This window comes from Ascaphus truei, chromosome 3, assembly GCF_040206685.1.
Source record: "Ascaphus truei isolate aAscTru1 chromosome 3, aAscTru1.hap1, whole genome shotgun sequence".
NCBI classification, from domain to species: Eukaryota; Metazoa; Chordata; class Amphibia; order Anura; family Ascaphidae; genus Ascaphus; species Ascaphus truei.
The window spans coordinates 401322326-401348971 of record NC_134485.1 but is presented as its reverse complement, the minus strand read 5'-3'; the positions used below and the strand labels follow the sequence as shown (position 1 = coordinate 401348971).

The 26646-nt window shown below is 40.2% G+C and overlaps 1 protein-coding gene across 3 annotated transcripts in view; it reads left to right on the top strand.

Moving 5' to 3' along the window:
• The window catches only part of LOC142490359 (glutamate carboxypeptidase 2-like), a 123567-nt gene that overhangs the window by 46498 nt on the left and 50423 nt on the right, over positions 1 to 26646 (top strand). For all 3 annotated transcript variants that reach the window (XM_075592550.1, XM_075592546.1, XM_075592547.1), the window contains exons 8-10: positions 6597 to 6695; positions 7300 to 7385; positions 7915 to 8034. In XM_075592550.1, coding sequence (XP_075448665.1) covers positions 6597 to 6695; positions 7300 to 7385; positions 7915 to 8034 — 305 coding nt within the window. The remainder of the gene's footprint in view (positions 1 to 6596; positions 6696 to 7299; positions 7386 to 7914; positions 8035 to 26646) is intronic.

The window sequence follows — 26646 nt, the reverse complement described above, 5'->3', positions numbered from 1 at the left end:
TTTGCAAGCTACAGTAGTCTCAGAATGTGGTGTATTACAACATATGAAAACAAAATGCCCTAATATTGGATTTGTGGGAAAAACAAGCGTTGTAGTACAAACAGATGCCCAAATATAGAAAGTGAATAAATGAAGTGCACAAATCAAGTGCCACACAATCTTATTTGTGCACTTCGTTTATTCAACTGCTTGCGCTCCAACACTTGTTTTATATCTATTGGAGGAATTGTGCAAGATTCTTTGTAGGATCTTCACCAGGAACCATTGGGATATTACCCCTGATTTTATGCTCACTTTTCACATTGTTTATTTGATTAATTTATTTGTACAGAATTGCCACTTGGGTTCATTAAGTACACCGGGCAATATTAGTGCTCTTTTCTTTTATTAACAATTAGGTTAAAAAAATATCAGGTTAAAACATGCCCTATCATATGCAACACTACCGTTTTCAGTACATTAATATGTTACTTAGCTCTTTGTCTTGTGCCGATTTGGGGCTCCAGGTAATGCCCTCTGGACCCTATGAGAGTTCAGAGAATCCTTCTTCTCTGTAAGTTCAATGTTAAGAACTGGACATCCCTGCTTCACCACGGTCTCGCGTCCTTCATTCTTCTTTCTTGGGATTCAAACCCAGGCAGTCCCAGCAGACTCTGAGACCACTGTCCATCGGGTCTAGGGGACTGTGCCAGCCTCTTTGCTGGGAGCACTTTCACTCTTTCTCCCCCTTTTCTCTGGGGAAAGCAGTCTCTCTCAGAATGGCAGCTCTCTGTATCTGCCTTAAAACACTTCCTTGTTCATTCAGGAGCCCAGTCTGATTAGCTGCAGCTGAACTAGCTTCTCTAGTGGAAATTAACTCCCTGTAGGCTGGAAAGCATACTACTGTATCTGCAACACTCCAGCCTATACATGGATAGTGATTGCATCCCAAGATATAGAGATAGATGTGTGGATGTTTCAGTCATCTTCATTGCTGCCCATCCTGACTCCAGGTTGTCTGTAGTGTGAATATAAATAGTCACTGATTCCTTCCCTGACACATTTAAAATATTACTACAGTACATGTAGCCTAAATATAGTGAGCTTGGAGGGTGCACAGTTTTTGAGAGTGTTTACAATGGCTTCCCAGAATTTTGGTGCTGTCTACCTGAGCTTTGTGGTCCAAGGGGTTCGAGTATGAGTAGGGGTACTTGCTTAGAAGCTCCCCGATACCAGTTTGTATGTAGTGAAGTTTAATTACATTACAATAGCAGTTGTCACTTATTCCCTGATGACAATTTTCACACATTACTACAGTACTAATAACATATGTACCTATGGCATATCCTCTCCCAACTCCCAATGTAAACATCGTACTACAAATTGAATACAATCTCTGACTTGTTGTACAACTGCCATACCAGAGGAAGAACCCTTTTGGGATTGAAAGTTTGTGTCACGGTTGTGCTCGCCACAAACTCGGGTCGGACCGCGTGGCTGAGGTAGGGTTGTAAAAGCACCGACCTTAAACCTCGCAGGCTGATCCGGATTGCGCAGTTCATAGTCGTACGTAGCAGGGTCTGGATTGGAGAAGACAGCATCGTCGTTGTACAAGCCAGGGTCAGGATAGGAGACGTCAGAATAAACATTGTCCAAGCAAGAGTTCGGCAACAGGGAGTCAGGAGAACCCCGCTTTGGCTTATGAGCGCGGGGGGGTTCTCTGCGCGTGCGGCGACCATGGCCCATGGTACTGGTCTCAGGAGGTGGAAGACAGACCAGATTTACACACCGCCTAGCTGCACGGTTAAACCAGCGCTACAGCGCAAGAGTCCTGAGCGGGTTAGGGAATCCTCTGTAGCAGCGCAGGAACCAGGACACGGCCTCTCTAGATTAGGGAAAGAGTAGGCCCCAGGAACCAGGAAGCTGTAGATACACAGGGAGACCTCCGCTTCAGTGTAGGAATCCAGGAGACTGAAGGACGCAGGGGCGAAACCTCCGCTTCAGCACAGGAGAACAGGAAGCTGACGGACGCAGGGACGAAACCTCTGCTTCAGCACAGGAGAACAGGAAGCTGAAGGACGCAAGGGAAACCTCCGCTTCAGCACAAGAGAACAAGCAAGAGCTTGTGGCAGAACAGTTGGTGACATCCGGTAAGGACTATGCTCGGCAAGGAGCATTATGGGAAGGCAATACTTAAAGGCCAGCAGGCCAATCCCCAGCGGGGGTGTGAAGGTATTGCTCCAATGAATGAATGCAAGTCTAGGTTGCATAATAGGCTGCACAGCTGCAGTAGATACCAGAGGGAGTGTGTATAGCTTTGGTGAGTGAATCCAGGCTGCAGCAAACATCAGGAGAGCTGTTCCAGAACTGCACCGGTCTGCAAGGTAAGGTAACCAGTAACCCGCGGAGCGGATTTCTGACAGTATCCCCCCCTTCACGTGAGACCTCCGGGCGAACATGAACACTCATAGAGTTGGAGGACTGGGAATTGTTGCTGAACCGTCTAGGATTGGGGTTAGAATCGTGGTCCAGGGACTCGTGGTTAACCCTTAGTGTACTCCCACCCCCCGGTGAGAACTGCGGCCAGACAGGGTCATCCATGGGTCTTGGGGACATTGAGTTGTTCCTAAAATTCCTTAGGTGGAAAGGATATCCGTAAACGAGCAGTTCTTTGGTGAGTACAGTTCTAGGATATGAGATAGATGGAAGAAACATCCTTGGTACATGGCTCGCCTCGCAAAATGTCTTGGAAATCCAGGGCTGTGAAGAACCAGAGGGCTCCAGAGCAGAAACGGAAGAAGGACCCCCACTGAAAGCCCAGTCCTTAATAGAGGAATCGGAATCTAGGATCAGCGGCCCTGCTAGTTGATCGAATATACCAGGAGGGACTTTGTAACAGAAAAAGTCTTGGCTGACCACTGTATGTTGGAATTTGCGAGGAATTTTTCCTCTAGAAGGCTCCCAGGTAATGGTTAGTAAGGGTATAGGCTGGTTGGAAGCTTCTCCCGGTATTGGTATGGAAGGTGACAAGGCATGCAGTAAACCAGGCATAGGGACCGAAATCTTGGGATACGTACAGAGTATTTCCAACTGAGAGGAAATAACAGGGGCAACTGAAAAATCCGAGGCCCCAAACCATGGTTTAGCAGGAGCAGATAAGCAAACAACAGTAGAGCTCTCCAATACTGGGAAATCTTAATTGGAAGATAGTATTGTCAGTGAATCAGGAATAGACCTTGGAATTTTCCTATCAGGAACTTGAGAAAAAGGCAGAGCCAGGGTAGTGGCGGGAGGGAAGCTAACATCAGAAGCTGAAATCTGTACCTCAGTGACAGAGACCTGAGAATCAACAAGCAGCAAGTATGACTTATGAAAACTCTTAATGACAGGCACCTTAGGAGTACAAGGAGTTTTCTCTGAAACTGCAATGGCCCTAACCACAGGGGTGCCTAACCTGACACAAACAGGAATAGGTGTGTTTTCTAGTGCAAAATCTCTGATCCCAGGACTCCTAACAGATAGTAAGGGTGTCTGGGTTTGATTAGAGAAAAAATCAGATGTATTGATAAGTGACTTAGAAACAATTACAGAGGTTCTAGATTTGCTGGACATGTGAGAAAAAATACCCTTTAAGACAGGAGCTATAATCTCCTCCCAGAGTAAGCCCATGTTTGCTGGGGCATTTTTAGACACAGCACTGAGGGACTGGGTCTCAGCAAAGGCAGGACAGCTAAATAGCTCAGATTTAAACCCTAAGACTTGTAATATATGCATGGTGACCTCAGACAGTACTAAGGGAGTGACTACAGATATGCTGAACCCTGAAGGATTAGCCTGGACAGAGAAATCAGGGGGGCCCCCAGTCAGGCTAACCATTGTAGGAAGAGATTCAGAATCTGAAGGAAAATCATTACCTCTCAGAGTCTCAGGGCCAGTAAGACACAATTCAGGGAGAGGGGAACCAGTGTGCAGGCTTCTTACTAGTATAAATGAAAAAGCGTCACTTTTGAGAGAAAGCCGTGTGTCAGCAAACCCTCCTGGAAACACAACATGAACCCCAAGAGAGACATATAGACTACTGTATGCGTTTAATCCTAAGCTTAGTGAAGAGGAGCACCCAGACAGTACACGGGGTTTAAACCTAACTGTACTGGTCTCTGAAGTAGGTATTTGGTAAGGAATGTCTGGGAAACCAAAAATGACTGCAGATTCCACAATGTGGGAACTATGCACTGAAGCAGGGATCACCGCTCTCTGGGCGACAGACTGGTTCAGTGAAATACCCGGGAGGAGGAACTCTGTGGCTAAGTTTAGGGGAAACCCTGACTCCTGAATACATTTTACAGGAACCAGAACTTTAGCTGAAGTCTCCGGAGGTGAAACTGCGGAAACTTGAGCTGAAGCAGGGGATTTATAGCAAAGAATTTCTAAGGAATCCTTAAGGTTAGGGGACTCCTTCAATGCAACCTCTGCTGTCTGACTTGTGGACTCATTCTCTGAGGCTAAAACAAAGGCATTAACTTGGAGGCAGCAAGAATTTACAGGGGTTAATTCAGACCATACCTGAGAGTAAAACATAGCTAGACCTCTCTCTGAATTGGGGAAGACTAGGGATCTCTCTTCTGGTGCTAGGGGCGTGACCTTAGCTGGCAGAGAACAGGGAATAGCAAAAGGAAACTGAGAGAACTGCCCCCCAAGGGTTAATACAGAACTGACCCTGGGAACAGAACTTAGGGATTCTTTCTCAGACGGGGAAAGCGCACAGGACTGTTTGGTTGGGGTTACAGTAGACATATCATTGGAATCAGGGCACCCGGGCAAACAATCAGGGCTAGGGACCGTGGTAGTAACTACGTTGGAGAGCAATGCTAGTGGGACAGTTTTGTCATCTCCTGGAGAGGAAGGTATGCTCCCAGGTTTAGCAACAGGACTGGCAGCAGAGCGGGACCGCCAAGCGTCAGCGCAGCTGGCGAGGAGGGAATCCTGTTCTATTATGCAAATGTCCAATGTTTTGGAAAGTAGGCAGAGTATCTTTTGTACGTGAGCAAACATGAGGAGAGGATCCTCTGGTACTACGTAAATGTCCAATGATAAGGCCAGGGCATGAAGTGTATTACAGGCGGTGGCCAGTTTCCCAGGATTCACATTATCCCAGGACAAAGGGGAATCAGGGAAGAGAATACTAGCGGCCAGAAGCTGTTTTAAGTACTTGAGGCGATAAGCCTTCAAAAAGAGATCTTTACGGCATTTTTCTTGCAAAGGGGTTAAACCTTCAAACATAAACGGATCTCCCATTTGAGGTAGTATTTCGCATAGGTACTGGGACTGGCCTACGGGCCGGGACAGGAGTTCAGACAGAAACTTACCAACCCTCACCACAGGACGGTCCGAGTTTGTGGGGCCGAGCATACTGTCACGGTTGTGCTCGCCACAAACTCGGGTCGGACCGCGTGGCTGAGGTAGGGTTGTAAAAGCACCGACCTTAAACCTCGCAGGCTGATCCGGATTGCGCAGTTCATAGTCGTACGTAGCAGGGTCTGGATTGGAGAAGACAGCATCGTCGTTGTACAAGCCAGGGTCAGGATAGGAGACGTCAGAATAAACATTGTCCAAGCAAGAGTTCGGCAACAGGGAGTCAGGAGAACCCCGCTTCGGCTTATGAGCGCGGGGGGGTTCTCTGCGCGTGCGGCGACCATGGCCCATGGTACTGGTCTCAGGAGGTGGAAGACAGACCAGATTTACACACCGCCTAGCTGCACGGTTAAACCAGCGCTACAGCGCAAGAGTCCTGAGCGGGTTAGGGAATCCTCTGTAGCAGCGCAGGAACCAGGACACGGCCTCTCTAGATTAGGGAAAGAGTAGGCCCCAGGAACCAGGAAGCTGTAGATACACAGGGAGACCTCCGCTTCAGTGTAGGAATCCAGGAGACTGAAGGACGCAGGGGCGAAACCTCCGCTTCAGTGCAGGAATCCAGGAGGCTGAAGGACGCAGGGACGAAACCTCTGCTTCAGCACAGGAGAACAGGAAGCTGACGGACGCAGGGACGAAACCTCTGCTTCAGCACAGGAGAACAGGAAGCTGAAGGACGCAAGGGAAACCTCCGCTTCAGCACAAGAGAACAAGCAAGAGCTTGTGGCAGAACAGTTGGTGACATCCGGTAAGGACTATGCTCGGCAAGGAGCATTATGGGAAGGCAATACTTAAAGGCCAGCAGGCCAATCCCCAGCGGGGGTGTGAAGGTATTGCTCCAATGAATGAATGCAAGTCTAGGTTGCATAATAGGCTGCACAGCTGCAGTAGATACCAGAGGGAGTGTGTATAGCTTTGGTGAGTGAATCCAGGCTGCAGCAAACATCAGGAGAGCTGTTCCAGAACTGCACCGGTCTGCAAGGTAAGGTAACCAGTAACCCGCGGAGCGGATTCCTGACAGTTTGTAAACTATTGTTGGTGCAATAAATTGATTTACTTTTTTTTTGCAAATAATAAAAAACAAATTTTTTTCTTATTTGGAGGCTTATTTGGGAGATGGTTCACTTGGTTTATGATGGTATTGCTTACGGTATAAAATGATTTCTTTCTATGAATTTTTATGTCTAATAAGTTTTCTTTCTTAACAGTAATATGGGAGGACCTTCTCCTCCAGACAAAAGTTGGAAGGGAAGCCTAAATATCTCTTACAACATTGGTCCTGGATATACCGGAAGCCAAGCATCACAGTTAGTATACCACTTATTTTTCTTATGAGGTTAATATATTTTATTTGCTTTCACAATACACATGTATTGCATGTAGATGTGTGTTAGGCTATGGTCCCTCTCTCCCAGAAAGGGGCAGGAAAAGTAAATAATGAAATTGTATATCTTTGGCTCTGTGATCACGGGACAATGGAAAAACACTTTCCTTGAGTTAAATGAGCTACATCTGTATCTGCCATGCTGAAAAATCTGACATTTTAGCACAAATTACATTTTTGTTGTGTTAGATGCAATTTGATTAACAAAAGGATCAAAGCTAAAATTAGATGGGAAGCTCTTCAGGTCAGGAACTTCTTTTACGAGTGTTACTTTTATGTCTGAAGTGCTTATTCCCATTATGTGTTATTTGTATTTGTTGTTTATATTATTATGTCACGTAAATTACTGCTGTAAAGCTCAATGTACATTGATGGTGCTATTTAAATAAAAACACATATAGTACATACATAGGGTGTTAATAGTAATAGTGTAATGGCAGGTCAAAAGCAAAATGTTTGCTATGTCAAGCTATATTTTTAATATATGAAGCCCAAATGTAATCATATATATGATGTTTTTGGTTTAGGAAGATCAGAATGCACATCTATACCTTCAGCGAAATAAGAAGAGTTTACAATGTAATTGGTACCATAAAAGGAGCAGTGGAACCAGGTGACACATCAGTCAACGATGAGAGATTTTTTGCAAACTTCTTCAAACATACGAATTAACCATTTGAGCATTCTTGGCGTGTCTTCATATTTCTGAAACTGACCTTATCCACTTAAGTACAATGGCCATTATGAATGTTAATACATAGCTAGTAATAGTCAATAAAAGATGAGTTGTTTTAGAAATAGCCTTTACTGTGCAAAAAGGATTGTTTCCCAGATATTTTTTGTATCCCAATAATTCAATGTGCAGATTCCATCCCCCCACAAATACAGAAGCCCTTTTCTATGGGTTTTTCTGGGTCGCAGAGAAGAAAACATCTTACAAAATGAATGACTTCTCTTATTTCCATAGTATACAGTATATTCATTTATTCATAGTAAATAGTGTTTTGAGAAGAAAATCTCCTTTGTAAGGCTGGAAGTGTATGGTAATATTACACATGTTTACACAATCCACCACATTTATTTTCAGGAAGGTATTTTTTCCGTACACTTTAATGATGCAGTTCAACTATTCTATTTCTTAGACAGGTATGTCATACTTGGTGGTCACCGTGATTCCTGGGTATTTGGAGCTATTGATCCACAGAGTGGAGCAGCTGTTGTCAATGAGATTGTAAGGAGTGCTGGGAAATTGAAAATACAAGGTACAGTTATTGTATGCTACATTTTGGACTCGTACTGAGGGCCATGTGTACTAAGCAGTCTTCTGCTATAAAAACCCTTCCATTGCTGGAAGACACCTCACAGCCCATTGACTTTAATGTGCGAACAGTTACTGTTATTTCTTGTCATTACACACTATGGGCCTCATGCAGTAAGCGTTGATAAGGGAAATATGGCCATGTTATAGCCAAAATTGGGTTTGAGATTCAGTAAGCGCCGATAAGTGCTTCATATCGCCAGGTTTCGGAGCCGATAATTTGGTTATGGCCAGTCGCCTGCCGATAAGCCTGTTTTCGACACTGATCGCCACTTTTTTAAATCGGCTGGATTCAACAAAAAAAAACAGCTTATCGGGGCTGATCGGCACTACGAAATTGAGATGTTATGGCCGATTTCTCCCGCCAACTAAAGTTGGCAGTTTGGACGGGAGAACGATCGCTAAGGCTGCCGGAACGGCACTTAGAAAAAAAACATCTTCTGTACATCAATGGAAGTCAATGGAGCGGGGACGTATAACAGTATAGTACTGTTTACGTTTCATTGCTCACAATACAAGGGGGATTTGCATTACAGTGTGGGGGCATTCCCTGCATTGTGTCACAGCTGATGTGTCTTATTTGCATAACATTCGACTTTTACATGTTTTCAGCATTTGCGGGTCACATTACTCATCATGTGATGATGTGGCAAGGGAAAATACTATACTACACTCTTAAAGGAGAACCTCACATCATATCACACATTTTACTCAACTCAGCGACAATTATTTACATGATGTCACACATGTCACACATGTCACTCATACACAGTATATTCATCTTCCTTTACATTACACAATGCTTGTAATGTGACACGCATCTTTAAACGTTCATGTACATCTGTCTTCTCATGTTTACATATACTTTTGGGTCCTCCCTATTTTCATGACGTCACTTATTGGACGCTCAATCACATTGCATGTTTACATTGTAACCGTTGCATTACAAGCACTTCAACCTAACTTATACACACATGTACAGTAATTCATCATTGGGACACCTTGTAAACTCATTCTATACCAACTATCCTCCTTACACAAATGCATGCATATGCACACGACTATTCATTGTTGCCAACATGTCACAATAACATGGATAATTACACATGTTACACAAAACTTTTCCCACGTCAATCTCAGCCTTTTTGTCTCATTACATGACTGACTCTTGCGTTCACAAGTGTTACATGCATTGCACATGCAACTATTTATTTGCAAGCAATCTTTGTACAAAGCTTCACGTCACATCATTGCCAAATATCATCATTCCCTGCAGAATACACACAACAAATACTTAGAACAACAAGTGCACACAGCTTGCCACAGAAGTACTTTATTATGTTAATGTAACACCTTGCATTTTACTATGTCACCTGACATCATCACATACCTATTTAAAGGACGCACATTACCTGCTCATTCACAGCTACTCATTTCAAAATGTTGCGAATGTTTAGGAGACGCAGGAACATTCTTTTCTATGACATGCTTGATGATCAAGAGAATGATATAGGGCAAGGTAGGGACACACCGAGGGACAGTGACAGTGACGCGGATACGACAGGGACAGGGAGAGGGACAGGCCGAGGGACAGGTAGAGGGACAGGAGATCAGAGGAGAAGACAGAGGAGACAACTTGTGCCTCGTCCGCGTCTGTACAGGGAGAGAACCCTGTTAGATGGGATGAGTGAGGAGGAGATTGTAAGTCGCTATCGTTTGAGTTCAGCAGCAATCTTAGCTCTTTATGAGGAGATAAGGGGGGATTTAGATTTTTTCACAGCCAGAGGTCGTGCAGTCCCTGGGCTTGTTAAAATGCTGTGCTCATTACATTATCTTGCTTCCGCGTCATACCAGACAACTGTGGGCATAGTGGGCGGGGTCTCGCAATCTACATTCTCGCGGGCCTTGACCCAGTTTCTCTATGCACTCAATAGACGCGCTAGGAATTATATTCATTTTCCTACAGAGGCAACAGAGTGGCTGGAAGTCAGGACTGGCTTTTATAATATAGCAGGGATACCATCTGTGCTGGGTGCAATCGATTGCACACATGTTGCTTTGATTGCACCTAGTCAGAGTGAGCATGTGTACCGCAATCGGAAGCACTACCATTCACTCAATGTACAGGTGGTATGTGATGCCACGATGAGGATAATGCATGTGGTACCCAAGTTCCCTGGTTCCAGTCACGATTCCTCTATCCTGAGGAACTCTTCAGTCTTCCATGCGTTCGAAGAGGGACATTTTGAACCTGGTTGGCTGCTGGGTGAGTACATATTTACATGTTCTAACACAAAACACATGTTGATTTAGGAATGTTGGCATTGTACAATTTGATCACTAATGTCAGCTTATGTGTGCTCCATTCATTATAGGTGACTCAGGATACGGAATTAGGCCGTGGCTCTTGACTCCGGTGCTAAACCCTCAAACTGAAGCAGAGGACAGGTACAATGCAGCCCATATATCTACAAGATCTGTTATAGAGAGGACATTTGGCCTACTCAAGACCAGGTTTAGGTGTCTGGACAGAACTGGTGGGGCTCTTCTATACAAGCCTCAAAAAGTGTCTGATATTATCCTTGCCTGTTGCATTTTGCACAATGTTGCACTCAGGCACAATGTACAGTCAGACCTAGCTGAGGCTTTGGTAGACGAGCATCCCACCCATGTAGCTGCTGAAAATGAACAAACAGCCAGTGGTGGCCAGACACGACAGAATCTCATCAATTCATTTTTTTCTTGTAAGTACAAACTCATATGTTCCTAGTACTACTTTTATAGTTTAATTATGTTATATTAACAATAATGTTTCTTTATATAACCTTCTGTTAGGACACAGATGAATATGGGTTGCACACCTTTCTTTTCTCTGCTGTGTGCACAAAGGGATGTGGCACCGGTATGTTATTGTTGCACAGGTTATATAATCCCTCTTCAATTGTACTTTAGTTGTGTGTATGTGAATACAACTTGGGTAACAAAGCAATAATATTTTAGCATTGTGTTATTCCTTATGCTAAGACAAAACACATATTATGCCCATAATCATTCATGCTTCTAGTATGCTTACATACAATGTTATTGGTGCAGTGTAACATGTACATCCAGATGATGTGTACACCAGGCAGATTTACATTTTGAATGTCATGAAATATACATGGTGTTGTACATTTAACACCAAATACACACTTTGCTGTGTTGTTTACGGTACTGAAGATGGCATGTCAATGTTTGCAATTTATATATTGTTCCTTTGCATTATAGGTATATCTCCAGTATGACTGATCATGGTATGTATATTTGCTGACATCTCTCATAAGATGTGGCTACCTCAATCTTCCTATAATTATTGGAACTAAAAACCCAACATATTGGTTTAAACACAAATGTTACATATATGTATTTTCTGTATCATGTATATGCATTTAGGTACTCTTGAGCTTTCATGTGCATTGTATTACAAAATGATTACTCACATTTCATCACATTTTATGTATGTTTCCTTATAATTTCCATTAATGTAATATAGAGGTGGTTGGAGAAAAGGGGATAACTGTACTTATTTGTTTACTTACGGGAGCACATTCATCACTAGCATAGACACACTTTTTAAGACAACTGTTTGTGTCTCTATCAATTGGTGTAGGATCCATGTATAACACCGACAAATGATAACACCAGCTTTATTATGGTAGCTTATATCATCATATTGACTATACTATGTATTTCTAAACGATTAATAAACACAGTAAACTATAGTTAGTTAGGTTAATGAAATATACACAGAAACGTACTTCATAACATGATGGTGATGTCATATTCAGAACATCATGCATTGGAGGGGACCATAACATCTGGCCAGTAACATTATTTGCTACAGTCCCAAACCATTTTATCTACATACCCATGTAACAAGAGATTTTAAAAATAAATGGCTACTTGGTTGTAAGTGTCCTTTACATTGGGAGAAGGAGTGGCTCAGTGAGTAAAGACACACACTGGCACTGATAGTTTGAAGCAGGGGAGTCTGGTTCAATTCCCGGTGTGGGCTCCTTGTGACCTTGGCCAAGTCACTTTATCTCCCTGTGCCTCATGCGGCAAAAAAACATTTGTACGTTCCACGGGCCAGGGACCTCAGGCTGAAACATGTGTCTGTAAATCGCTGCGTACAACTAGCAGCCCTATACATGAACATGCTCATATTATTATTATTATTGTTACATAGTTTCGACAGTCATACGTTCCATTACATATTATAATACACAAATGTGTTAGCAGAGTGGGAATGGTTGTTATATATAAAACACACCATGTCATAAAATGTTAGTAGTCATTAAAGAACACTCAATAAAAATTCATGAGGCACTCTTTTGCAACATCATTATGTTAATTAAGTGCTTATGCAATATAGGCATAAGGGTATCACATTTTTAATTGTTTGTTAATAAGCGCTGCAAGCAATATAAAATTAGTTCCATATGTAGTATAGTAGTCGGTGGCTCCTCCTCACAATCATCTCATATAAAGGTAGACTCTTCTGAAATCATACATTGATCCGATTGTATCTTCCCCGACATCTCTGAAATACAGCAAACACATGATGGTCAAAGATGGCACCTTACTAGATATGCATCCGTGACAACGCGTTACGCAGCTCTATATGATTGTGTAGATACACACGTCAGTCACTTATATGTTAGAAGTAAAACTGTTCATCAGTATGTAATGTTTCTTTAAATTTGTAGCAGGCATAACTATGTATAAGAAGTGAACGTTGCCTGTATACTGAAAGATGTGCGCGCACATCTTTGTGTGCGCACGCACTTCACGCTTGGCTCCACTAACTGTTAGCGCATGCGCAAAACAAAGCGTACGTTGTGCGTTCAATACATGTTGAAAATACCAGTAAACATAACATCTTTATTTCAAATACAATGAAGACGAAACTACATTCGTTCTAAACGAGTACATCTGTATTCTTTTTAAACAGACGTGTTTGAACAGAAAGCAAATGCAATACGTGTGACGTCATGTTAAGCCAGCGTGAAACGCACGCTAACACTCCTCCCACTCAATTAACATTCGGCTAACGCCCAGGGTACGCCTACAAACACTGAGCCGCACGCATCACACACTGCAGTTACCGTTACTATAACAAAACATGACAGCCAATAGGCTTTGAGGCGCGCACGTCGCTTGGGGGCGGGACTTACATCACTAATCCTTTTTAAGGACGCCTTGGCCCATGACAAGGGTCCCACGTCATACGTGGTGGACCCGGTTTTCAATGTTGTAGATGTTGCATGATAACAAAACAGGTATGTGTTAGAGTAATGGAAAAATGTTGCTAATATGTTTAAAGGGATAGGAAAGTACGTATATTTATTCCGTCAGCAATGTGTACTACTCTTTCAGGTCCTACTATATTGTATTAGGAAACAATTTGTTTGTGATCGCTACATGTTATGCAGTCTGCAATGTTACGCTGTATCCACGCATTGAAAGTGAAAATGGTGGTTACAAAAAAAAAAAAAATTTAAACGCAGAGTCAACGCATAACGATTGTTATATTTACCATTCTTCTAGAATTAACTCTTCGCCTGGCTGCAACTGGTCGCTCCAGAAATGCAAGCCATTTTCATCCACGCTTAACCCAACCGCTGAATCCAGTATGGCACATATCTCCTCCAGGATGCGCTCATAGGAATCGCCACTGCTTTCTTCAAATAATTGGTCGGGAGGTAGGTTCATTTCTTCCGGTTCCCATTCCAATGCAATTTCAGCTGAAAGGCTTGGTACATAATCATAGTACTTTTGTTCTTGTACAATGTGGGTTTCAGGAATGGAGGCTGCAGATATTGCAGCACGTATCGATTCAAACGGATCAGTAGTAGCGGATACATTGCTATTGCCATTAGGAATAAATATGCCTTTCACGACAATATAAGTGCCGTCTTTCAGGATAAATTGTTTTTCCGGGGCAATCTTCCAGAAACCATAGGTGTGTTGTAGCTTATCCTGGTCACGTTCAAAAAAGTCATTACTTGATAAAGTGAATCTTATTGAGGAATTAAAATTCCGTGCATGCTTACGGTCTTGGTAATAAGGATATTTTGCTCGAATGAAATCATCGATTTGGCGTGTGCTTGCTTTCTGTCCGCGACTGTTCAAGATGGCTTCACAGATCATGTACTTATACCCTAAAAGGGGATTAATATTGTTAACGAATTCATCAGCCATGTCTGAGTAGCACAAAAGCTGTGTGCAGGTCTGTGTTATTTGCTCATCAAAATGAATGTGCTGAATGGCTAACAAACTCCTGTTTTTCCTTGTCAAGGTCAACAAAACTAACTACTTTGACTCCTTATTTCAAACGCCAATTGGATTTGGTTGTCTAATTGGGTTAACAGTTGTGGTTCGTGATATGGGACTGTGGGAGAAACATTTCTCCTTCTTTTATCTCGTTTGTGAAAAACATCCCTAGACTGTGAATGCGTTCACATAGTGTTTTTTTGAAAACTAACAAAGACCAGTGTGTGAAAATATTTCTTAGCCAGGCATATCAGTAAAAACACACCTGCAAAAAGAAATGTTTTTTCCCCGCTTACATTTCTGTGTGTATGTGAAAGTCTGGTTAACTCCCTGTCTGCATGAGTTTAAATACGTGTGTATATATATATATATATATATATATATATATATATATATATATAAATATATCTCTTATAAAAATATATATATATTTATATATAATATTTTATTTTTTTTTATATTGCAGGAGTACACACAACATTGATGGCATTAAGTATACCTTGTATGAAACCTATTTAAATGGTGAGAAACATGATTGAATTAAGTAATAAACATTTGTTTAAGCACAATACTGTTAGAGTCTCATACTTAGGATATTTCTCAAACATTAGGCCTGTATTATTAAAATAGTGTTTTCACAAGGAAGCATGAAGTGTATTAGTTTGTGTATACCAGTTTATATAGTACTATATATATATATATATATATATATATATATATATATATATATATATATATATATATATATATACTCACACTCACACTCACACTCACACTCACTCAGTGTGTGTGTGTGTGTATATATATTATTATACATTCTGAGATGTTATAGAAACGAACACACAACTGATTAAAGGACAAAATTACAATGGCCAAGCAAGGCAAAGGTAAGTAATAATTTACACATAATCCTGCTGTACACGTACAAGAAAGATGTTTGCACTTACTTAGGTGTTTTAATAATTGCATGTGACTAATATGCATATGCAATTCTTACATCAATTAACACACCCAAATGCAATGTTTTGCTGCAAAGTCAATGGCAGCTTCTCTAAACTTAGCAACTGGCTCCTGGTGGACCATTACTGAACAGACGATTACAACATAAATATTTATAACACAATTAATTATGAGTGTTAACATTTCCAAAACTTCACGTGTACAAGAACATAGTTGAAAGTTTGGAAACAACACAGTCTTCAGCATACATACAATAGTAATTAGATAATCTGAAGTCAACAAAACAAGGCCAAAGACATATTTTCTGAATTATAACATTTATTTTTTTTGTTCCTTTTGCGAGCGAGTAACAGGCCTGCTTGTTGTCTCTTGAATTTTCCTTTTTCTTTTGCCACCAACTTTAGGCACAACAGAGCCACTTTGAGTGGCCTCTGGCACTTCACGGGCAGGGCTTGTGGCCAGTGACTGTTCACCTACGGGGCTTGTGGCCAGTGACTCACCTACAGGGCTTGTGGCCAGTGACTCACCTACAGGGCTTTTGGGCAGTGATTCACCTACAGGGCTTTTGGGCAGCGATTCACCTACAGGGCTTTTGGGCAGCGATTCACCTACAGGGCTTTTGGGCAGCGACTCACCTACAGGGCTTTTGGGCAGCGATTCACCTACAGGGCTTTTGGGCAGCGACTCACCTACAGGGCTTTTGGGTAGTGACTGTTCACGGACAGGGCTTGTGCCCAGTGACACATGTGAGCAAGTTGGTAGACACTGCACAAGTGATGGTTGGTCTGTTTCATGTGTGTCTTGTTTTGTTTTTGTCGCCTCCTTTGTAGGTGTCTGCTGCTGAATTTGTACAGATGGCAGCGGTAGGATGTCATCAGGAACCTGCACAGCAATGTCTGCTACTTGACCGGTAACATTTGGGCCTGGTGAATGAATATCAGATGAATGTGGTGAAAACTGACCTGCATGAACAGATCCTGGCTGGGAGGTGTTGAATTGTGGTACATTAGTCATTCTCCAGTAATTAGCTTGTGTTTGCTGAACAACTAATGCTTCGAATGAGGTGTTGATTTTTTGCAACTGTTTAGGCACTTCAATGAAGACTCTGTGGAGATGTGCCAATTGTGATACTGTTTCTTCCTGCAGTCCAATCATCCTTTCCAGCACTGTCATCATGTCTGAATGGCGACGATTTTCTGCGTCCACTATTTTTCCCTCTGAAGCTACAATTGCATCGTATGTGGAAGTTGATGGACGATTTGGCGGTACAACAGTTTCTATTGGCACCTCTTCATGGTCACATGATTGTATTTCAGTCTCTTCTGTGGCGTCATCCTCATCATACTCATCATCCTCATCACCATGATGTTCTAAAAAGAAATGTACACATTATTAAATGGCATGTTAATGTATGCTGTGTTACTATGTAATTGTACTGTGTCCTAAGTAACACCTAACATGTTAGCATACGTTTTATAACCTCATTAAAAACTACCTTGACTTACGAATAATGTTTGGACTCAGTATGAAATATGAATGAATGAAAAGTTGCTCTAAACTCAGAAGTCCTACATGATAATTAACATCACTAACACAATACATGTTGCCTTACACTTAATTTTCACTGACACTAAGTAATCCTATTTAAAGAAGATGTGCAAAACAAATAATGCACATGACAACATAACATATAGAAGAGCACATATTATATGGCCAGCAAATGATACACTCACCTTCTAGTAGTGTTGAGCTGGCTGACCCAGGTGAAGACACTTGTTCCATCTCAGGTGACACATGTCCTCCAGGGGCAACTATATATAACAATAACATAAGTTTTACATTTACATGTGTAAATATTGAACAAACACTTATTGTATGTTCTGTATTTATGATTAACTAACAACATCAGTTCCTTAACCGAAAATGTGTGTGAAAGTGAACATAAATAGTTGTAATAACACTGTACATGCCTGTGTACTTAGAATTTTTGAGTTCCCTAACATACAACATACTATGTTTCTGCAGTAATGCGTGAGGATAAATAGATTAAATGAGTACATAAAAATCATATGTTGTGTAGTGATATCAGTATCATAATGTACATAACTATCATGAGATGACCATTCACAATGGTTATCATGAAGGTGGTCATATTGCAAAAAGTGTTGTTTTTGGTAGAGGATATGTGTGGTACATTAATCGAAGATGTGGCACACCTGAATGTGGCTGTGACTCAACAAGACAACACATGCAGTGTGTGATAATGTGTCTTTCATTGTAGTTCAACTATAGATATGAGTGAACTAATGTGTGACGTACGCTTTGATAAGTAATGAGTTGTTGGGGCATTTAGTAGCTAGAGTTAAGCTTTCAAATGAGTGTGATTAACTTCAGTTGTGCTATTCAGGTTGTAAGAAAGGTATTCCCTTCCCCAAAAAGCCTAATCAGCCACACCTTTCAATGACTTGAAACAGGTGCAAATGGTGTGAACTAAGTTGACCGTGAAATGAGGCTGTAATTAGTGTGTGTGCTGAACCCCACCCCCTCTGTTGAAGTGTATGCTGTGATGAGATATTAATTGCAGCTGCTTTAACACAATGGTAGATGAGCTAAGTAGTCGTAGTTGTTTGTGGAAAGTGAGCGACCCCGTCAGGAATACAACATGAAAATAAAAAACATATAAAGCAATAATTGTGCAGTATTGTGATTATTTTTTGGCTTGTTCAAGAATCTTGGCTCTTGGGGAAAACCTACTTACAGCAACATAGAAGAAAATTCGCATTTGTCTGACTCTGTCAGGTAATGTAGAAATGATGAGGTTCCTTTAAGGTGTACTTATATCCCCACTTGGTCTTGACACATATGGATAAGCTCAGAGTTGGTAAGATTCAAATTCCCATAGGGTATATGTGGACAAAGAGCAGAGAAATAGACCGATGGTGTAGGTTGTAGAACAGGATTTTATAAATAGCAAGTAAAAGACATGTACTCACACTCTGTACATGTATATAATGCACATAAAGGTATCTTTAGCGCTGTGTGCGCCCGCTGTCGCTTCTCCCCGTCCTCCTCTAACCTCAGTCCTGCTGCCGGCAATGGCGTGTGACGTCACGTCCCTCTGAACGGCTGATCGTATCCAAAGGAGGCAGGCTGTGGTGCGCTGGGAGAGGAATCGCGGGTGAATTCAAACGGCTGGAATCTGGAGTCTTCTCTTCAAAGCAGCTGCAGCTAGATGAGATGGCTCTACGCGTTTCGCTGTCGCATACAGCTTCGTCAGGAGCGTCATGACGTGTTGTGTGGGCGTCACGTATTTATACTGTTAGAGTCTAATTGACTGTGTGTTTCCTATCTGTTTGATCTCATTATTATTTAATTTAACCCACATGGTTGCCTTTACATAGGCACAATCATCTCTGTGGTTCAAAACATAAAATCACTGTTATAACAATACATTGTGAATTACATATTAAATAGGTGATACAATCTTTAATAATTTTAAAACCAAAGTAAAAAAAAGAAAAATGCTCATATAAACAATTAGTACAATTAAAAACTATTTATTAATGGCTAACTTCAAATTGTGCATATACTTCATTAAAATGTGTAGAACGTATTTGGAAACTCATAGAATGGGAGAGAGAAACAAACAAGAGAGACATGGAAAAGCATATGTTAGTATATTAGATATTTTCTTCAAAAGAACAGATATAAGAGGTTTCCAGAGTAATATGGATTATATATCAAGAGAGGTCAATTTAAATAAAAGCATATATCCAGTGGAAGCATTGCATTGTGGTTAATTCTCGAAATGAGATTTTGGCTAAATTTACATTAAAGGACAATTAAAATATATTAAAGTGAGAAAATACAATTTGATTTACAAAAAATTTTTAAAATAGTAATTTGATAAAATGTTTTTTTAAAAACATGATAAAAAATAATAAAAAATATATCTAAAAGATTATCTAAATTAGAAAACTGTAATAATTTACACAGAAAAAAGGGGCATATTAAAAGAGACACTGAGTTATATATATCTATTAATCATGTAAAAAGGGTAAAATTTCAAAATCTGAATTCAAGCCATGCGGAATTAATGTGTCAAGCTTGTGAATCCAGAACATTTCCCTTTTACTTAAATCCACCTCTCTGGAACGGCCCCTCCAGTGTTGTTTAACCTGTTCTATAGCCGTAAATCTTAGACTATCTGGATTAGATTGGTGATACTTAGCGTAATGCTTGGAAACGCTGTGAGTTAAAATACCCCTTCTGATATTGCTCAGATGTTCGATAATGCGGGTACGAATGGGTCTTGATGTCTTCCCTACATATTGTAACCCACAGGGGCACTGGAGGATATAAATTACAAAATCGGTAGAACAGTTAATATATTGCTTGATTTTAAAAGTTTCTTTATTTCTATGACATATAAAACTAGTTTTATCTTTCAGTTTATGCTGACAGGCCTTGCATGTTGCACAACCATAAAATCCAGTCAGGTTTTTTAACCACCCTTGTTTGGTCTCTCTTGTGCTTTTTAAAGCACTCGGTGCAATAATATTTTTTATGTTCTGTGCCTTCTTAAAAATTATTTTTGGATTATCTGGTAAAATATCCCTTAATATATTATCAGATTTTAGAACATGCCAATGTTTCCGCAAGATCCTTTCTATATTTTTAGATTCTTTATTGAAAGTCGTCAAGAATGCTGTATCATAAGGATTCACTGAATTGTGAGATTCGTTCTTCTTTTTAGGCTGTAAAGTTTCCTTTCTATCTAAATTTTTAGCTTTTGTCAGAGCCTTATCTAAAATGTCTTTACTATAATTTTTCTCCTCAAATCTTGTCTCCAAAATTTTGCACTGATCTTTGAAAATATTGTCTTCGGTGCAGTTCCTACGGAGTCTTCTATATTGACTATAGGGGACTCCGTCCATCCAATGATGGTGATGACAGCTGGATCTCAAAATAAAATTATTGCAGTCAACATTTTTAAAATGTGTCTTAGTTTTTATAATGCCTTCCTCTATGTATATATTCAAGTCTAGATATTCAATAAAAATCTCACTTATAGTATATGTAAATTTAAGATTAAAATTGTTTTTATTAAGATTTAAAATAAATTGCTCTAAACCTCCTTTGTCTCCCTGCCAAATAAGAATAATGTCATCAATGTAGCGCCGCCATAGGATGAGATTCTCCCCCAGCTCGCCCTCGGACCAGATGGTGCGGTCCTCCCAATATCCCATGAAGAGATTAGCGTAGCTGGGGGCAAATTTTGTTCCCATGGCGGTGCCACATTTCTGAACATAAAATGTGTTATTAAACAAAAAGAAATTTTTCTGTAAAATAAATGAAATACTATCTAAAAGGAACTTTATCTGAGATTCATGTAGCTCTGGGTCATTTTTAAGGAAGTGCTCCACAGCTTGTAATCCTAAGTGATGTGCGATGGATGTGTATAATGAGCTCACATCTATAGTAGCTAATAAGTAATTTTCCTTCCATACAAATTTGTCCAGTATATTAATAATGTCAGAGGTATCCTTTAAATATGATTGCATATCTTTAACATAGCCCTGGAGGAAGCTATCAATATAGGCCGACAGGTTGGATGTAAGTGAATTGATGCCTGAAATAATTGGCCTACCAGGCGGATTTTGAAGGCACTTGTGAATTTTAGGCAAGATGTAAAAAATAGGAATTTGAGGTGTTTTATTGCATAAAAATTTGTATTCAGATTCTGTTAGAATACCTAGGTTTTTACCCCCTTCCAATAAGATATTGAGCTCTCTATTAAATTCTTCAGTAGGGTTTTTCTTTAGAATTCCATAAGTAGTGTCATCGCCTAAAAGGCGGTAGGCTTCCTTCAAATAGTCCTCTTTGTTCATTATGACTGTCCCTCCGCCTTTGTCGGCCTGTTTAATTACAATATTCTCATTTTTAGTAATTTCTTCTAATGCTTTTCTTTCCTCCAGCGTCAGGTTGTTTCTAATTGAAGATTTAGTATTTTTAGTTAGAATCTCAAAATCTTTTACAATCAAGTCATAGAACACCTCCAGGTGTTTCCCTTTATAATATGTTGGATAAAATAAAGACTTCTGCTTTAATGCTGTATGTTTAAATTTACTCTCCATTAAATCACTTTTGGGTTTCTCCATATGAAGTCTGGACTCTACATTTTTGCTTTGAAAAAATCTTTTAACCGTTAGTTTACGAAGGTAGCGGTTAGCATCTAAAAATAGGCTAAAATTATTAGGTCCTATAGTGGGCGCAAATGAGAGTCCCTTTGAAATTAATTTTTGTTGTGGTACTGTTAGTTCTAATTTACTTAGGTTGAAGATACTTTTTGTATCTGTATTTTCTTCCTTATTCAATCTTTCCCTTTTCCTTCTTTTTCCTCGTTTTCCTCTCTGATGTTGTCTCTTTTTAGGTATGGCTTTGGGTCCCTCCTTTCTTTCGGAGGGGTATATGTGTTGGGTATCTCCCAAACACTTAGAGTTTTGTCCATATCTAAAAAAGTATTTGATCCAGTGGCTCCAATGGGTGATCTTGATCTACTTGTTTTTTGTTGTCTGTCTGTGTGGTATCTATCTCTTTCTCTTTTCCTTTCTTCCCTTTCTCTTTTCATTTCTTTTTCCCTTTTTACCTCTTTCTCTTTTTGATATTCCTTATCTTTTTGATCTTTTTCTCTCTGTTCTATCTCTCTTTGTTCTTGATGATAGGCAAAATCTCTATCTCTTTGCTGTTCTCTATACCTTCTAGTCTCTCTTTCTTTGTCTCTGTTAATTCTATCTCTTTCCTCTTTCATTTTAAGTTCCCTTTCTCTCTGTCTTTCCCGTTCTCTTTGTCTCTCCCTTTCTCTTCGTCTCTCTTCCTCCATTCTAAAGTCCCTCTCCCTTGCTTTTTCTCTTTCCCTTTGATGTTCTACATCTCTGCGTGTTTCTCTTTCCTCAAATATTGTTTTAGCAATTACACTTTTATCTGCTACCGGATATGGGTCTCTGTATCTCTGTTCTTTAAATTCGCTATGTGTAGTAGATGGCTTATTTGGACCAGAGACATAATTTGTCTCTCGCCTATAAGAGGGATTTCCATAAGAAGGTTTATCTATTCTTGCTACAGTATTACCATACCTATTATCAAATTTTCTATCAGTTTGATATGAATTTCTCTTTCTTTTCCAATCCCTTTGTTCACCTCTCTTATAATCTTCCTCATCTCTTAAAAATTTATTAGTTTTATTGATATATATTTCATTTTCTAATTTATCTATTTTTTTCTTTAATTCTCTATCTTTAATTTTGAATTCTGCAGTGTCTTCTAAATGTGCTAATTTCTCCTCTATGATTGTCACTTCTTCATCTATTTTTTTAATATTCTTTTTATGTTGGTTGACCAATGCCAGCATCAAATCCACTGAGCATTTGTCAATGATATTATACCATAATTTTACAAAATCTTCGTCTTCCAAATTGGAGGAGGGATCCTTAGAAAGTCTCAAACCTCTTGGTATTCTATTGCATTTGATGTATTTATTTAGAAAGCTTAGATCAAGCCATTTTTTTGTGTCTTTAACTAATAACCTATCTAATTTGTGAAATTCTTCCTCTAATAAATCATAGGATACTGGTGTATGTGACGTATCTACATCCTGGAAATTAAATTGTGTCTTTCTTGAGTGTCGTTTTGCAAAAATATTAGGTGAAGTAATATCCATTACTAATTAATTGACAGTGAAATAATATAGTAAGTATAAAATTTTTTGTAAATCAAATTGTATTTTCTCACTTTAATATATTTTAATTGTCCTTTAATGTAAATTTAGCCAAAATCTCATTTCGAGAATTAACCACAATGCAATGCTTCCACTGGATATATGCTTTTATTTAAATTGACCTCTCTTGATATATAATCCATATTACTCTGGAAACCTCTTATATCTGTTCTTTTGAAGAAAATATCTAATATACTAACATATGCTTTTCCATGTCTCTCTTGTTTGTTTCTCTCTCCCATTCTATGAGTTTCCAAATACGTTCTACACATTTTAATGAAGTATATGCACAATTTGAAGTTAGCCATTAATAAATAGTTTTTAATTGTACTAATTGTTTATATGAGCATTTTTCTTTTTTTTACTTTGGTTTTAAAATTATTAAAGATTGTATCACCTATTTAATATGTAATTCACAATGTATTGTTATAACAGTGATTTTATGTTTTGAACCACAGAGATGATTGTGCCTATGTAAAGGCAACCATGTGGGTTAAATTAAATAATAATGAGATCAAACAGATAGGAAACACACAGTCAATTAGACTCTAACAGTATAAATACGTGACGCCCACACAACACGTCATGACGCTCCTGACGAAGCTGTATGCGACAGCGAAACGCGTAGAGCCATCTCATCTAGCTGCAGCTGCTTTGAAGAGAAGACTCCAGATTCCAGCCGTTTGAATTCACCCGCGATTCCTCTCCCAGCGCACCACAGCCTGCCTCCTTTGGATACGATCAGCCGTTCAGAGGGACGTGACGTCACACGCCATTGCCGGCAGCAGGACTGAGGTTAGAGGAGGACGGGGAGAAGCGACAGCGGGCGCACACAGCGCTAAAGATACCTTTATGTGCATTATATACATGTACAGAGTGTGAGTACATGTCTTTTACTTGCTATTTATAAAATCCTGTTCTACAACCTACACCATCGGTCTATTTCTCTGCTCTTTGTCCACATATACCCTATGGGAATTTGAATCTTACCAACTCTGAGCTTATCCATATGTGTCAAGACCAAGTGGGGATATAAGTACACCTTAAAGGAACCTCATCATTTCTACATTACCTGACAGAGTCAGACAAATGCGAATTTTCTTCTATGTTGCTGTAAGTAGGTTTTCCCCAAGAGCCAAGATTCTTGAACAAGCCAAAAAATAATCACAATACTGCACAATTATTGCTTTATATGTTTTTTATTTTCATGTTGTATTCCTGACGGGGTCGCTCACTTTCCACAAACAACTACGACTGTATCTGTGGGAAATCAAAGCATATTTCCCTGGAAGGTTTGAGAAGTATCCTGTTGGGTAATATTATTTATTATTATTATATTAATTGTTTGAATATTAGTATAACACTGTGTATATATTAGGGAACTGTGGCGCCTAGGCAAGTCATTTAAGTACAGATGAGCTAAGTAGTCATCTGCAGTGTTTAAGTTATGAAAACAATGACATAACATATGATACGTGTGCCTCATTATGCTGTCTGTATATGACATAAAGCAAAAATGGACCTTTTCATAAGCAACTATAGATGTGTTAGTGCCAGTGATGTTTGTAGGCCGTTACATGCAATTTCTTTGATGCATGCTTAAAATAGGCAGTAATGTCATGTTTGTCGGAGTAAAATCAATAAAATACACAATAATATGATACATATTTCTGTTCTGTACCTGTAGCTACTAATAATTTCTCATGAACATGTGTTACACATGTGTACTACCCTGTTGTTCCCCATCTTCGCCCACCATCAATTGCTTCCACTGCAGCTATGCATTTTGGGAATTCACATGTAAATGAGCACGCAATGGCACGTGCTATATTAGTTACTGCTTTTAGTAGGACTACTACATATATGTCTATTTTGAGATATATATATACAGAATCAGACATATACATATATAGATGCAGGTATGCTTATATTGTGAAGACAGTATAAAAAGCAGTGTAACTATGCAAAATAACTGTAAGCAACGACACGCCTAGTACAGTAATATTTATCACCTGCTGGAAATTGTGACGGATAAATTCCAATGTCACGGTCACCAGCCAAGCCTTCCACGACGACGGTAAGTAATTTTGGCCGAAGCAGCTCCTCCAATGGAGTCAATATGAGACGTTGTGGTGTGGGCCCACCTCCAGTGCCAGTAGCATGCACGCGTTGGTCTTGTATTTTCTTTTTCAATTTGGACCTAATATCATCAAATCTTTTCCGACAATGATACTTGTCCCTGACACTATTCCCACAGGCATTGACACCAATGACTATTGTGTCCCACATTTCTTTTTTGCTTGCTGCACTTGTCCGCCCTTGAAAAACATATAAAAGATATGAGGTAAATTAATAATAATATAAGCACCAGTTTCCTACACTGCTAGCTGTTCCAAGAGATAGCAAACATGCTGTTTTATGTGTAATATGTGCAGCACATGAGCATTCACTACTAAACCTATACATGTAAGCAAGGTTGCATTCATATTGTATGCAGTTCTGGCAAATTGACCGCCTGTGTTTATTTGTCCTTGTAAGGCATGATAAAAAGCTGTGTTTCCACACTAATGAACATAGAAAGATATTGTGTACCCATATTTGCATATGAACAAAACTCAGATGACCTAGGATCACATGTATTTGAATAATAAATGTAAAGTTACACTTACCTACTAAATGTCCATAGAGACTGTCATAGTGCTCCAGAATGCCAGTGACAAGAGCCCTATTTTCCTGGTCATTGAAGCGAGGATTACGTGGCTTCTCCACACGTTTTTTCCGAGCAGGTTTAGGGTCAGAGCTTGGCTGGTGCTGACTGGACTCTCCTTCTTCCAATGGAAGAGCCTCCAAAAGCTGGCCACCAGCAAGCACGCCACCACCAGACACCCCATCAGCAACTGCGCCACCAGCAGCACTCCCAGCACCAGCACTCCCACTCCTAGCACCAGCACTCACACTCCTAGCACCAGCACTCACACTCCTAGCACCAGCACTCACACTCCTAGCACCAGCACTCCCACTCCCAGCAACAGCACTCCCACTCCCAGCAACAGCACTCCCACTCCCAGCAACAGCACTCCCACTCCCAGCAACAGCACTCCCACTCCCAGCAACAGCACTCACACTCCCAGCAACAGCACTCCCACTCCCAGCAACAGCACTCCCACTCCCAGCAACACCACTCGGTGCACCAGCAACATCACTCCCCTGAACAGTACGTTCACTCCGACGCGTACTCCCACGAGTAGCACTCCCACTCCCACCAGCATCACTCTTCCCACGCTTTGCGGGCATACTTCCAGCACTCACAAAAAACAGACAAGAAATGTACAGGCAATCACACGACCCACTTCCACATATAAAACAAGACAAAGATGTAACAAAACAACAAAGGACAAAGCTCACCCAATACACAACAAGTCTCTCAGTCAATATGCAAATCTTCAATCGTCCAGCTCTGTGCGTCTCTCTCTCTCTCTCACTCCCAACAACACAGAGAATGAT